General features: G+C 37.3%; 1 protein-coding gene across 1 annotated transcript; it reads right to left on the reverse strand.

Annotated features, from left to right (window-relative positions):
• Positions 1-157: 157 nt before the first annotated feature.
• Positions 158-16,650, reverse strand: LOC132556286 (mitochondrial dicarboxylate carrier-like). The gene is made up of 9 exons (XM_060220668.1): positions 16,433-16,650; positions 9,238-9,354; positions 8,850-9,010; positions 8,164-8,205; positions 7,843-7,957; positions 5,053-5,145; positions 4,239-4,319; positions 3,781-3,837; positions 158-3,178 (listed from the first exon to the last, which is right to left on the reverse strand). Exons 1-9 carry the CDS (start codon positions 16,547-16,549, stop codon positions 3,080-3,082), a joined length of 882 nt encoding a protein of 293 aa, XP_060076651.1. The 5' UTR covers positions 16,550-16,650; the 3' UTR covers positions 158-3,079.
• Between the last annotated feature and the right edge of the window lie 133 nt (positions 16,651-16,783).

Genomic DNA, 16,783 nt, shown 5'->3' on the forward strand with positions numbered 1-16,783 from the left:
TCTGTATAAACTCTAGTACCCTGAGTATACATTTTTTCATGGTCTCATCATATTGCTTGGTTTAAGGTATTAAAAACAGCTCATTATAACTACAAGGAGGACAAAGTTTATAACTACTGATAATTGGAATATATTACATTTTAATTAAAATACAATCATTTATAATTACAATTAACTCTGGATATTCTTTATAATGACACAATTAACTGTGGATCTTCATTTAAAATCACACAATTAACTCTTAATATTCATTTATAATGACACAATAACTGTGGATATTCGTTATAATGACACAATTAACTCCGGATATTTATTTTTAATTGACAATGAACTCTCTTGATATTTCTTCACATCATGTATAGATAGAATTTGTAAGTGTTATCAGACTTTGTACCATCACTGAAGATTTGGAATTTTCTATGAAGAGTCTCCATTTATCAAATCTAAACCACAGTTTCAGGCCTCATCAATTATAAAGTATCTGTAGAAGGTTCTTATTTCAGTATATAATAATTTAGAACTGGGAGTGGCCATATTTTTCCCCTAAGGGATCAACAATTTGAACAAATTTCTGAACACAAATAGGCAATAATAGACAATTAATTACCAAGCTACATATATGTCAAAGTAATAGTTAATCATATTGAGGTTGGTTGAAAAAAAAAATCTTGTTAATAGAAAAGAGAAAATCATCCGGAGCAATGGTTTCCCATATGCAGTAGGTCATAAGCACCAGAAACATTAAGTGGTGGATGAAAAAATCACATCATTGACTCACTAATGCCTCAAAAACTTGCCAACTATTAAAAAAAGAACATTTACAGTAAACAAAGATTTGGCAAAGAACACGCAGGATAGGGATACTGCTAAAAAGGTTATATAGCAAGCAATCAAAACGTTATCAATAGATGTCACTAATAAAACATGTTTACACTCGCTCTAGTATATCCGATTATACTATATCTAGCATACTTACAAAAGTTAAAATAAAGCTCTTTATAAAATGTATCCACAGTTCAATATGTAAGAAGTTGTCTTATTACATTTAAACCACACATTCTAAATCTTTATCATTTCACACTCTCTGAAAGTGACACACTCTGACATTGACACACTCTTTGACAATGACATGGTATCTTACAGTGACACACTGTCTGACAGTGACACACTATCTGAGAATGACATGGTATCATACAGTGACATAGTGTCTGACAGTGACACACTGTCTGACAGTAACACACTATCTGACAGTGACACACTGTCTGACAGTGACACACTATCTGACAGTGACACACTATCTGACAGTGACACACTCTCTGACAGTGACACACTGTCTGACAGTGACACACTCTCTGACAATGACATGGTATCTTACAGTGACACACTGTCTGACAGTGACACACTATCTGACAGTGACACACTCTCTGACAATGACATGGTATCTTACAGTGACACACTGTCTGACAGTGACACACTATCTGACAGTGACACACTCTCTGACAGTGACACACTATCTGACAGTGACACACTCTCTGACAGTGACACTATCTTACAGTTACATGCTCTTTAACAGTGACACACTGACAGTTACATGCTCTCTGACAGTGACACTCTCTGACAGTTACATGCTATCTGACAGTTATATGCTCTTTAACAGTAACACACTATCTGGCAGTGACACACTCTCTGACAGTGACACTATCTTACAGTTACATGCTCTTTAACAGTGACACACTGTCTGACAGTTACATGCTCTCTGGCAGTGACACACTCTCTGACAATGACATGCTATCTGACAGTTATATGCTCTTTAACAGTAACACACTATCTGGCAGTGACACACTGTCTGACAGTGACACACTATCTGACCGTGACACTATCTGACAGTGACACACTATCTGACAGTGACACTCTCTGACAGTGACACGCTCTCTGACAGTGACACTATGTGACAGTGACACACTATCTGACAGTGACACTATCTGACAGTGACACACTATCTGACAGTGACACAATCTTTGACAGCGACATGCTCTCTGACAGTGACACTAACAATTCCAAAATGATTAGTCTGAAGCTGTTATATATTCGATACATCTCATAACAGCATCTGAAGATGTGATAACAGCTAAAGTTACATGACAACAGTTAAAGTATGACAATAGCTAAGGTCATGTAACAGCAGAGGTCAAAGAATGTATGTCTACAAAACATGGACCAAACAACAGTTAATATTAGAGTAGGTGATATGATTTCAAAACTGTCCTGAGCATAAGACCACACACAATGGCTAAGGTCATGCAAGGGAGGCAAATTTAGATCAACATCATTGAGGTGCAACAAGTAACTTGTTCACTAGGTCATATCAGGAATGAAGACCTACAAAATGGAAAGGAACAGAGAGCAACAAGGACAAAACCCTCTGTGACCAACACTACTATGATTATAATTACTTGTCTCCTATCAATTAATTCTGTTACATGTCTGGACAGACTAACATTTTCTATGAACAATACAGTTTCATACAATAAGATTAATATTCCCGCAACTTCCCCCACCTCCATTCTGTATGAAATAAAAGTTAAAAGCTATCAAAGTCAACTTTGGTGATAATTACATTTAACAAAATATTGCAATCATTTGTAAATAACCAATTATACAAGAGAGAAATTACTTAATTTAAAGACCTTGAAAAAACAAATTTTCAAAACAAGTCTCCCTTTCAATCTATTGTCATCTCACATTAAAGATATTAAAAGCTATGTAAATATAAATCAACAGTTGTAGTTAAAGTATAGAATAACGTTATAAAATTATCACTCAACAATAACAGCAGTCATATAACTTGTGTATAATAGTAGAAAGTACCGCTTCTGTGTACTGTGAATGTTAGGGACTGAATTACACTGACTAGTCTTTCTGTGCTCGACCTGACAGCGGACTCCAATTCTCACAAAATCTTCACATTCTAATGCATCTTCACTGGAAATTGCAAATAGACCTCTTTGGCACATCTCATGTGAATGCATCTGAAGAATTTCAGTGAGGAAATGTTGATTCAATGTGAGCAATTTTGTAACTATTTTGGATCATCCCCAAAATTCATACGGATCTGCTCCAGGAACATGAAGGTACATACAGTGTGTGGTCCTAGTCGTACAAAGGCTGGAATAAATCCCTGTTAACAAAGAAACAAATTTTGACAACATTGTTACAAATTCAGGCAGCAAAAATTGTCAAAACATGGTAACAGATTCAGGCAGCAAAAATTGTCAAAACAACAGAGTCCTCAAAATAGAATAAAACAATATTTAGCAGCAAGAATGATAAAAACAAGCACATAGTACTTATTGTAATGATTACATCACAGGGATGTTAGAGTGTTTAATGTTGATCCTAATCACTCTGTTCATTGATGACATCACAAAGATGTTAGAGTGTTTAATGTTGATCCTAATCACTCTGTTCATTGATGACATCACAAAGATGTTAGAGTGTTTAATGTTGATCCTAATCAATCTATTAATGTATTGTCAATATATCAGGCAATAAACCCAGGACTGAAATAAATTCACTAATGTCTATTGCTCTTCAGTTTCATTTCCAACAGATGCTTTTCACTGTCCTATAAAAAGTCCATGCTGTAATTTTGAGCCACATGTTATGTGTTGACCTGCTGGGCTTACTACTGGACAAATACATTAATACTGAATAGTACAGTGTATTGTTGTGGCCAAAACAATCATCTTCTATACAGTGTACAAATTCAAGAAATCTTACCTTAAAGAAACCTAGAGGTCCATTTTTACCAATGTCTAAAGCACAAGCTGCTAAACCCTGCAAACATCAACAGATATCAGTTATTACCAGATCAGGTCACTGTGTACCAGACTAACATAAAGCTGTTAACTACAGTTAAAAACACTCATATGAAATTACATAATAACGAAAGAAAGGTCGTAAGGGTATATACTACCTTAACATTATCTATTTCAAAGAGTTGCATCATTAGGAAGTCATTAACAGCAAAACACATTTCAATGTATTTGACCTGATTACAATCTTCCTGTTGCTTACGTCACCCGAGGTCTTTACTAGTTTACTTGTATGGAAGATGAAGTTGTGTACAGTCAAAAGTACACAAAAATATCTTAATAACATTCCATTAAATAAATGAATTACTGCCGTTAAAGACTGAAGTTCAGGCATTCTTTACATTGTATACATATCTAACTCACAGAGTAGGTCCCAGGAGGTGCATTCATCATACGTGTCTTCATCACATCCAACGGCATGGTAAGGAAGGTTGCTAGTGTCCCCTACAAAATATTCACATCTGCTTAATCCAGGAACTTTATTCCATATGATGAAAATAAAAATGTCTAGGGTCTTAGTCCTTATGGTGAGAATAGAATGTCTAGGGTCTTAGTCCTCATGATGAGAGGAAGATGTTTAGGGTCTTAGTCCTTATGGAGAGAATAATATGTCTAGGGTCTTAGACCTTATGGTGAAAATAAGATGTTTAGGGTCTTAGTCCTTATGGAGAGAATAATGTGTCTAGGGTCTTAGACCTTATGGTGAAAATAAGATGTTTAGGGTCTTAGTCCTTATGGTCTTAGACCTTATGGTGAAAATAAAAGGGTCTTAGTCCTTATGGAGAGAATAATGTGTCTAGGGTCTTAGACCTTATGGTGAAAATAAGATGTTTAGGGTCTTAGTCCTTATGGAGAGAATAATATGTCTAGGGTCTTAGACCTTATGGTGAAAATAAGATGTTTAGGGTCTTAGTCCTTATGGAGAGAATAATGTGTCTAGGGTCTTAGACCTTATGGTGAAAATAAGATGTTTAGGGTCTTAGTACTTATGGTGAGAATAAAATGTCTAGTGTCTTAGTCCTTATGGTGAAAATAAGATCTTTAGAAAATTCATCCTTATGAGGAGAATAAATACAAGATAAAAAAATTCTCTCAAAACTTTACTGGATGTACAGAATCACAGAGATAAAGGATTACTAGGTTGTTAAGGATCACATTCCACAGGTACATAACTTACCGCCATTGTGCTGCAGGTAAAATGTGTGACCAGGTTGTCCTTGAAGTAGCCTGAGCCCATCAATACTTGTTTTATTTGATCATAGCCAGCAAGCTACAAGAGACAATCACTTCGTTAATTCAAGTCAGTTATACGATACATATTTACATGTTGGATGAATAATCTGAAATGAATCACAACAATAAAAATATAAAGGTGACAATGTTTGAAAGTTCTATCTTATTACAGAGGTGACCTTGTAACTATAGAGGGGAACCATAAACTACAAGAGGGAGTATAGATAAGAACCTGGAGGGGACCATATAACTAAAGAGGGGAACCATAAACTACAAGAGGGAGTATAGATAAGAACCTGTAACAACAGAGGAGACCATGTAACAATAGAGGGGACCATGTAACAATAGAGGGGACCTTTGACTACAATGAGGAGTATAGATAGGAACCTGTAACTATAGAGGGGAACCATAAACTACAAGAGGGAATATAGATAAGAACCTGTAACAATAGAGGGGACCATATAACTAAAGAGGGGAACCATAAACTACGAGAGGGAGTATAGATAAGAACCTGTAACAACAGAGGGGACCATGTAACAATAGAGGGGACCATGTAACAATAGAGGGGACCGTGTAACTATAGAGGGGAACCTTTGACTACAATGAGGAGTATAGATAGGAACCTGTAACTATAGAGTGGAACCATAAACTACAAGAGGGAATATAGATAAGAACCTGTAACAATAGAGGGGACCATATAACTAAAGAGGGGACCATGTAACAATAGAGGGGACCTTTGACTACAATGAGGAGTAACTATAGAGGGGAACCATAAACTACAAGAGGGAATATAGATAAGAACCTGTAACAATAGAGGGGACCATATAACTAAAGAGGGGAACCATAAACTACGAGAGGGAGTATAGATAAGAACCTGTAACAACAGAGGGGACCATGTAACAATAGAGGGGACCATGTAACAATAGAGGGGACCGTGTAACTATAGAGGGGAACCTTTGACTATAGAAGGGAGTATAGAGGGGAGCCTGTAATTATAGAGGAGAGCCTGTAACTATAGAGGAGAGCTTGTAACTGTAGAGAGCCTGTAACTATAGAGGGGAGCTTGTAACTATAGAGAGCCTGTAACTATAGATGAGCACCTGTAACTAAAGAGGAGAGCCTGTAACTATAGAGGGGAGCTTGTAACTATAGAGAACCTGTAACTATAGAGGAGAGCCTGTAACTATAGAGGGGAGCTTGTAACTATAGTGAACCTGTAACTATAGAGGAGAGCCTGTAACTATAGAAGGGAGCTTGTAACTATAGAGGAGAGTCTGCAACTATAGAGGAAAGCCTGTAACTATTGAGGACAGCCTGTAACTGTTGAGGAAAGTCTGTAACTATAGAGAAGAGCCTGTAACTATAGAGGGGAGCTTGTAACTATAGAGGGGAGCTTGTAACTATAGAGGAGAGCATGTAACTATAGATGAGCGCCTGTAACTAAAGAGGAGAGCCTGTAACTACAGAAGGGAGCTTGTAACTATAGAGAGCCTGTAACTATAGAGGAGAGCCTGTAACTATAGAAGGGAACTTGTAACTATAGAGGGGAGTCTGTAACTATAGAGAGCCTGTAACTGTAGAGGAGACCCTATAACTACAGAGGAGAGCTTATAACTATTGAGGGGAGCCTTTAACAATAGAGGGAAACCTTTAACTACAAACAGGTGCATAAAAGGAGTTGGTAATTATAGTTAGAGGGGATCCTGTACATTTTGGTGATAACCTGTAAATATTGAAGTGAGCCTGTTACCATTGAGGGGGACCTGTAACTATAGAGGAGAGCCTGTAACTGTAGAGAAGAGCCCGTAACTATAGAGGAGAGCCTGTAACTATAGAGAGGAGCCTGTACATTTTGGTGATAACCTGTAAATATTGAAGTGAGCCTGTTACCATTGAGGGGGACCTGTAACTATAGAGGAGAGCCTGTAACTATTGAGGGGAGTCTGTTACTATAGAGGAGAGCCTGTAACTATTGAGGGGAGTCTGTAACTATAGAGGAGAGTCTGTAACTATAGAGGAGAGTCTGTAACTATAAAGGAGAGTCTGTACCTATAGAGGAGAGTCTGTAACTATAGAGGAGAGTCTGTAACTATAGAGGAGAGTCTGTAACTATTAGGGGAGCCTGTAACTGTAGAGGAGAGCCTGTAACTATAGATGGAAACCTATTACTACAAACAGGAGCATGGAAGAAGTTGGTAATTCTAGTTAGAGGGGATCCTGTATGTTTGGTGATAACCTGTAAATATTGAAGGGAGCCTGTTACTATAAAGGAGAACGGCTAAGTATACCAGAGAGTCTGTAGCAATGTCACCGTGGAGCCTTTAACTGTAGAGATATTAGATCACTATCATAATAGTATCTGTTAAAGTACTTAAGTCATATTAAAGTATTGTAACCCTGATAAAATACAAGCTGCAAAATACCACTCAACTAGAGAGAACTTCTCTTAAGCTTGATTGGTTGAGCATCAGACTAGTAAGCCAGGGGTCTCTGGTTCAATTCCTAGTGAAGGCATTGAAATTAATAATGACCTCTGTTACAATATTAAACTGACAAATGAGGAGAGTGTAACCTGTTACTGTATTGGGAATGGGACATGGATCTTTTATTCTCTCACTCAACTTATTCAATGCTGTTGACTGAAATATTCTTACCATGTTCATATCATCGGGATTGCAGTTTTAACAGATCACACAGGAGGGTCTAAAGAACATGTTGCACTACAGGTACATACCTGACCCACAGTCACCATCACAGCTCGGGAGCTGGCCATAGTAGCACCAGAAAACATCCTCTTGACACCCTCTTCCCGGAACACCCGATACAGTCCATCAAATGCATGCTTGTAGCTGTCATTCACATAAACAACTTAAGTAAACATTCACTCTTTGAGTATTTTTTTTTTATATAGAGTGAGTACAGCAGAAATTCTTACAGAACACAATCCTTAGAATGTTAGTAAGACACTTCTTTAAAATATATACTACACTCATAAACAAAGATAGAGAAATTTCAATTAACAGTAACACTTTCATCAAAATTTGAATTGACTTACTTTCTTCTCTGGTCTTTAGGAAGCTTTACATCATTCTGCATTCTGTAAAAAATGTTTTTATTTTAATTGAGAATGGAGCAGAAATATCAATCTATCAAAGCCAAACTTAATGATGTAAGAGGTCTATAATACATGTATGATGTACACAGAGAAGATTCTCTGGTGTTCAAATATCAAATGGAAATATCTCATGTTCACATGTAATTCAATTTCTTGTTGTAAATATTTTTTTTTCTCTAAAATACATATCTGTAGAAGGACTCTTCAACAGAACAGAAACCTTTAAATGATATTTATCAATATCTGCTTGGGTACAAAAATTTTAATCTTTTTAATAATCAATTCAAATTCTATCTAGAATTTTGAAATCATATATTTTTGTGGGGTCCTATTTTTGTGGTTTTAAAAAAAATACATTTTCAAGGACATTTTGATTTCATGGATAAATTTAAATCAATATAATCTTCTATACTGATTTTAACAGTTGTGGACTTCTGCATTCATATGGAATAGGAGTACCCAAGAAATCAATGAAAACTAATCCCCCATGAAAAATAATGATTTCAGTTAACCTGAGAGTCAATTAAGGGAGGTTTTTACATCTAAATAGGTTAACCACATAATATTAATAAGCATAAATGACTGATAAAGATATGAGTAGACTTATTGTAAGATTAAAACATTACCTAACATTGATGAGATCTGCAGGTGTGCCCACAAATCCCCCTGTAGCTCCTGATACAGCAGCTGTGGCTATTTTCTGGTAAAGTGGCATCACACTACCGTCACTTGTCAACTGTTTCTTTATGGTTTCATACATAGCAAACCGGGTCATAGAGTAGGTCAGCTGGAACAGCATAAATAGATGTTTTCTATTCTATTGTTTTGTAAATACAAATAACATAAAAAAAAACAACAACAACAGCAAAAAACAAAGAAATGCATTCATAATGTATTACTGAATTGTTAAGTTCCATGTAAAACAAAGTAAAATTGTGTCATTGTGAAAGTTACTGGTACTTGTTCACAGTAAAATAGAAGTTAGTAAAATATGTTTTGAGAAGAGGACCTTACCTGTCTACAGACTGAAGCTGACAAACCATTGTACATTCCCATAATGCCATCATTCTTCAGGATTCGACCAACCAGTGTTGTGACCTTCACTTTTGACTGTTGTGTCTGTAGCTGGACCTAAAATAAATTATTATACTTATGTACATATTCATATTGGATAAATGTTCATACTGGACCAACAACATACATAGATACATGTCATACTGGATCAACAACATACATAGATACATGTCATACTGGACCAACAACATACATAGATAAATGTCATACTGGACCAACAACATACATAGATACATGTCATACTGGACCAACAACATACATAGATAAATGTCATACTGGACCAACAACATACATAGATAAATTTCATACTGGACCAACAACATACATACATGTCATACTGGACCAACAACATACATAGATACATTTCACACTGGACCAACAACATACATAGATACATGTCATACTGGACCAACAACATACATAGATACATGTCATACTGGACCAACAACATACATAGATACATTTCATACTGGACCAACAACATACATAGATACATGTCATACTGGACCAACAACATACTTAGATACATGTCATACTGGACCAACAACATACACAGATACATTTCATACTGGACCAACAACATAGATACATGTCATACTGGACCAACAACATACATAGATACATTTCATACTGGACCAACAACATACATAGATACATGTCATACTGGACCAACAACATACATAGATACATTTCATACTGGACCAACAACATACATAGATACATGTCATACTGGACCAACAACATACATAGATACATGTCATACAGAAACAACAGCAGTCAGATTTTTTATCTTGTATCTTCTTCCTAACAATTTCTTTTCCTTACGCCTCACTTGACAATCTCTTACTTTTTGATCTTGCCGTATAGCTAATCCAACCAAATGATGAAGGTTTTAGATTCTGTCCCCTAATTGGGACAAACAAAAGTATTATGTACAAGTGATCTCAGAGGAAACTTTGCATCCATCATCATTTGATCTTTATTTGTTCTCTAAAATTTGAATCTTTTCCTTTTTTTCTTCTTTCCTTTGATAATCCTTTTAATTACATGAAATGTAAAAAAATTCCTTTTAGGAATGAGTGACAATATCTTTAAGTGTCGAACAATAGTTGGTCACCTTTCCTGCTATTTTTTTCCAACTGATATGTCCAAACATCAAAATAGCATAACCAAATAGAACTAGGGAAACCAATCCAAGAAAGATTCATTTTGTGCTTCTCCAGAAATATTGAAAACTATGACTGTCAAAAACCAAGATGGCTGCATCTTGGCCTTATTTTTTTACAATCTTCTAAAAAATGGGACAATGCACAACTAAAGACCAAGGGCAACATACAAATAAAGTTTGGAAATGGTCCGACTAAAACTTATAGCCATAACAATTATTGTTTAAGAGAGGAAAACCGATACAGAGCCATTCCAATTGCTTGCCATATGATGATGGTTGGTCAAACGTTGGTACCAGTAGTTGCTCCTAGATTAAGGTTCTGCTTTAGATAAGTTGACAGTAAAGACAGACTTGCCTACTGTCATTGTAATGTGACCAGATGAGGTGTCATCCTATTATTTATGACATTTCAGTGTGAATGCACTATATAAGCATTCTTTGCAAAGATACCTGACATTCATGGACAATGTCTTCCAGTGACATTAGCCGTTGTTAGGACTAAACCCCAAACAAACAATTTTTTTTATTTACCTGGTAATTCTCAGAGAACATATTACTTAATGATGATTTTATACAACTATATAACAAATACTGATTTAAACAGAATTAGAAAATATGTGTATGTTTCTATCAAAATTAGTTATCATAATAAGTGAGTCTTTCACTGTTCCACATAGCATTACAACTGCCAAAAGGCTGAAAATGAAACTATGTATAACTTCAAAACCATGTGATGTCAGGTGTGTGGTATACAGATATAATCTGTACAGCACATGAGTCTTACTTTCTCCACTTTACAACTCCACACATTACATAACACCATTCAGACCACAATTATTCAAACAGTCATTTAAAAACAGCTGTCCTCAGGCAAGGGCCTAGGTATACAGCGATTTTATCAACTAAAATGTTTTCCTTGATGCTTAAAATGCAGTTACTAGTATATAAATGACAGCTGTGCAACCTATCGTGAAATGATCACTAACAAAACTTATACAATATTGGTAGGTTATGGCATAAAATATTATTGAATTTCAATTATACTATCTTTTATACATAAAGCCAGAAAAATCACACATGAAGTAATTTTATCAGCTGCATCTTTAGTTATTTTAATGCATAACGTGTTAGACATTTACTAATTAAATTCTTAAAAGTGTTCTCTACCCATCAATTTCAGCTAATTACGGATATATGTAGGTTGAATACTCCTATGTTTAATCTCCAAAATTTTCATGGTTACCCAGTTTTTATTATGGGTGTACAACATAAACAGGATTATTACCTGGAAAGAACACATTCTACAGAGCTAAATAAACAGTTACATTCTACAGAGCTAATTAAATAAATAGTTACATTCTGTAGAGCTAAATAAATAGTTACATTCTGTAGTACCTAGGCATATGGGGGTTCAATTCACGGAACGGATGTGAAAAGGTATGGGGATTACCTGCCCAATCACAATCCCCTGGTACTCTGATTTCCTCCCACAAGAAGACACCTCACATGCTTCCATCAGGGCCAACAAGAGTGATTGATATAAGTTTAAAAGCTTGTTTCCCATTTATTGTGAAAAATAATCTAAGTTTTTATACAGAGCTGTAGTGAGGGAACATGGGGAAAGAAATACAGGGTTACATTCTACAGAGCTATAGCGAGGTAACATGGGGACAGGATACAGGGTTACATTCTACAGAGCTATAGTGAGGTAACTTAGAGACAGGATACAGGGTTACATTCTACAGAGCTATAGTGAGGTAACTTAGAGACAGGATACAGGGTTACATTCTACAGAGCTATAGTGAGGTAACATGGGGACAGGATACAGGGTTACATTCTACAGAGCTATAGTGAGGTAACTTAGAGACAGGATACAGGGTTACATTCTACAGAGCTATAGTGAGGTAACATGGGGACAGGATACAGGGTTACATTCTACAGAGCTATAGTGAGGTAACATGGGGACAGGATACAGGGTTACATTCTACAGAGCTATAGTGAGGTAACATGGGGACAGGATACAGGATTACATTCTACAGAGCTATAGTGAGGTAACAGAGAGACAGGATACAGGGTTACATTCTACAGAGCTATAGTGAGGTAACATGGGGACAGGATACAGGGTTACATTCTACAGAGCTATAGTGAGGTAACTTAAGAGACAGGATACAGGGTTACATTCTACAGAGCTATTGTGAGGTAACATGGGGAAAGAAATACAGGGTTACATTCTACAGAGCTATAGTGAGGTAACATGGGGACAGGATACAGGGTTACATTCTACAGAGCTATAGTGAGGTAACATGGGGACAGGATACAGGGTTAGATTCTACAGAGCTATAGTGAGGTAACATTGGGACAGGATACAGGGTTACATTCTACAGAGCTATAGTGAGGTAACATGGGGACAGGATACAGGGTTACATTCTACAGAGCTATAGTGAGGTAACATTGGGACAGGATACAGGGTTACATTCTACAGAGCTATAGTGAGGTAACATGGGGACAGGATACAGGGTTACATTCTACAGAGCTATAGTGAGGTAACATGGGGACAGGATACAGGGTTACATTCTACAGAGCTATAGTGAGGTAACATGGGGACAGGATACAGGGTTACATTCTACAGAGCTATAGTGAGGTAACATGGGGACAGGATACAGGGTTACATTCTACAGAGCTATAGTGAGGTAACATGGGGACAGGATACAGGGTTACATTCTACAAAGCTATAGTGAGGTAACAGAGAGACAGGATACAGGGTTACATTCTACAGAGCTATAGTGAGGTAACATGGGGACAGGATACAGGGTTACATTCTACAGAGCTATAGTGAGGTAACATGGGGACAGGATACAGGGTTACATTCTACAGAGCTATAGTGAGGTAACATGGGGACAGGATACAGGGTTACATTCTACAGAGCTATAGTGAGGTAACATGGGGACAGGATACAGGGTTACATTCTACAGAGCTATAGTGAGGTAACATGGGGACAGGATACAGGGTTACAGTCTACAGAGCTATAGTGAGGTAACATGGGGACAGGATACAAGGTTACATTCTACAGAGCTATAGTGAGGTAACATGGGGACAGGATACAGGGTTACATTCTACAGAGCTATAGTGTGGTAACATGGGGACAGGATACAGGGTTACATTCTACAGAGCTATAGTGAGGTAACATGGGGACAGGATACCGGGTTACATTCTACGGAGCTATAGTGAGGTAACAGAGAGACAGGATACAGGGTTACATTCTACAGAGCTATAGTGAGGTAACATTGGGACAGGATACAGGGTTACATTCTACAGAGCTATAGTGAGGTAACATGGGGACAGGATACAGGGTTACATTCTACAGAGCTATAGTGAGGTAACATGGGGACAGGATACAGGGTTACATTCTACAGAGCTATAGTGAGGTAACATGGGGACAGGATACAGGGTTACATTCTACAGAGCTATAGTGAGGTAACTTAGAGACAGGATACAGGGTTACATTCTACAGAGCTATAGTGAGGTAACAGAGAGACAGGATACAGGGTTACATTCTACAGAGCTATAGTGAGGTAACATGGGGACAGGATACAGGGTTACATTCTACAGAGCTATAGTGAGGTAACTTAGAGACAGGAAACAGGGTTACATTCTACAGAGCTATAGTGAGGTAACATGGGGACAGGATACAGGGTTACATTCTACAGAGCTATAGTGAGGTAACAGAGAGACAGGATACAGGGTTACATTCTACAGAGCTATAGTGAGGTAACATGGGGACAGGATACAGGGTTACATTCTACAGAGCTATAGTGAGGTAACATGGGGACAGGATACAGGGTTACATTCTACAGAGCTATAGTGAGGTAACATGGGGACAGGATACAGGGTTACATTCTACAGAGCTATAGTGAGGTAACTTAGAGACAGGATACAGGGTTACATTCTACAGAGCTATAGTGAGGTAACATGGGGACAGGATACAGGATTACATTCTACAGAGCTATAGTGAGGTAACATGGGGACAGGATACAGGGTTACATTCTACAGAGCTATAGTGAGGTAACAGAGAGACAGGATACAGGGTTACATTCTACAGAGCTATAGTGAGGTAACATGGGGACAGGATACAGGGTTACATTCTACAGAGCTATAGTGAGGTAACAGAGAGACAGGAAACAGGGTTACATTCTACAGAGCTATAGTGAGGTAACATGGGGACAGGATACAGGGTTACATTCTACAGAGCTATAGTGAGGTAACAGAGAAACAGGATACAGGGTTACATTCTACAGAGCTATAGTGAGGTAACATGGGGACAGGATACAGGGTTACATTCTACAGAGCTATAGTGAGGTAACTTAGAGACAGGAAACAGGGTTACATTCTACAGAGCTATAGTGAGGTAACATGGGGACAGGATAAAGGGTTACATTCTACAGAGCTATAGTGAGGTAACATGGGGACAGGATACAGGGTTACATTCTACAGAGCTATAGTGAGGTAGCATGGGGACAGGATACCGGGTTACATTCTACAGAGCTATAGTGAGGTAACAGAGAGACAGGATACAGGGTTACAAAATGGACCCATGTGAACAGGGAAATGATCAACATTAAGATTACAGGAGCGCATTGAAATATGAATGCGTATAAATGGATCGAAGCCTGTATACTTAGATACATGTATTTTTATTTTATCATGCTAATATTGTCAGACTGAAAGTTTGTTTCAGGGTAAATGTTAAAACAATCATTTTATGTTGTGATAGATTTGGTTTTGGTTCACTTAATAACACATGTCAGTGAAAAGAATGCACACATAAATATGGTATAAATAAGAAAATACCCGTTATTTTATATATATATATATATTTGAGAAGAATAAAATCTACCTGACAAATGTATTCTGCTAACGTTTTCAGGCCTAACGGCTATCCTCAGGATATATGTATATGTGTGTGTGTGTGTGTGTATAAAGATATATACCAGTACATTATGAAACTTGTATTGTTTATCTACAGTGATGTTGAACATTCAGCTGTAGGCCTAAAATAACAGTACAAAAATCACATGTCACATAGGAATGACCGACCTCTACCTTTAACATATACTGGTATGCACTAAACAGGGCCATCAAGTTTATCTAACCCTTCAACATCTGTAACCTCCTACGCACTGCCATATTCACCTAAAGTTAATAACTTATGAGTGTGATAGGAACCTGTATACAAGTCATCAAAAAAGTGTACATTGGATGATTTCTATATACCTATAATTCGAATGGAAATGCCTCAAGTTAGTTGTCAGTTAACGTGTCCAGAATTCTGTACATACTACAGCTGTAGTGTACTAGTTAGATTACCTCCCCTTATACCAAGGTGAAATGGGGTATCTCCTAATCAGCATATTATATCAGAGACCTAAATAATGAGTCTCTTACACGTATTCAGGTTTCTGGTGTTAATCCAAAATACACTACCAACTCTGATCAAAAATCTGCAGTTGAATGCCGGACACCTGAATCCTTCTGGTGCCCTTGACCTTTCAACCTTTGTAGATACCCTATATATAGAACAGAGAGCTGATACAACTGCAGTAAGTCTTTTCTATGTCATGGTCATATTTACAGTTCAAACCTTTCTCGAGTAACCTTGATGGTGAATGATACACCTTGCATGCTGTTTCAGAGACAATATATATCTATGTCTCTCCCTCAATAAGAATTTGTTCGCTGAAAGGCCAAAAATCCATAATAGTGCAAGTAAAAGTGTGTTAAATAAACAAGTAAATAAATAAAACATTCAGATTATGTAGGTCGATCTACTGTAGTCAAAGACTATCAATAACTGTTCAAATACGATCTGTGATAACTCTTGTGATAGGCTTTATCCATAAGTACTGGGACCGGTGCACCTCGGGTCACCTTTCCAACAGGTAACCTGTGTATACCAGAAGTAGGTCTTACCTTGATGAGGTCCAAAGGATGTGTGCAGCAGGCAGCCATAGCACTCGCTACACCGCCGAAGTAAAAACGCCCTACTCGTTTGGTCTTGTCAACGGGCATGCTTCCAGTTGCAGACATATCGGCAGTTCAGGTAGGTACTTTAGAGAGGTAAATGAGTTGACGTCAAAAATAAAAGTTAGGTCAGCATCTCTTCTCTAAACAACACACATCATGGCGTGCACGGTGACGTGATGACTACCGCTGCGAGCGTGACCTAGGTCCAGGTGAAGTGTCGCTTGTCAGAGTGAGCTCCCTTTGACCGTCACGAACATTGTAACTTTTTGAAATACATTTCAATACAAAATTTCAATA

This window comes from Ylistrum balloti, unplaced genomic scaffold (assembly GCF_031769215.1).
Source record: "Ylistrum balloti isolate Yb309-2 unplaced genomic scaffold, AGI_CSIRO_Ybal_v1 Utg370558, whole genome shotgun sequence".
NCBI classification, from domain to species: Eukaryota; Metazoa; Mollusca; class Bivalvia; order Pectinida; family Pectinidae; genus Ylistrum; species Ylistrum balloti.

Excerpts from the sequence above, each read along its gene's own strand:
- LOC132556286 (XM_060220668.1), bottom strand. The coding sequence starts at position 16,549 with ATGTCTGCAACTGGAAGCATGCCCGTTGACAAGACCAAACGAGTAGGG. Across the intron at positions 8,206-8,849 it reads GCAGATCTCATCAATGTTAG|AATGCAGAATGATGTAAAGC; the intron begins GTAATGTTTTAA and ends CATTTTTTACAG. Across the intron at positions 4,320-5,052 it reads TTACCTGCAGCACAATGGCG|GGGACACTAGCAACCTTCCT; the intron begins GTAAGTTATGTA and ends AATATTTTGTAG.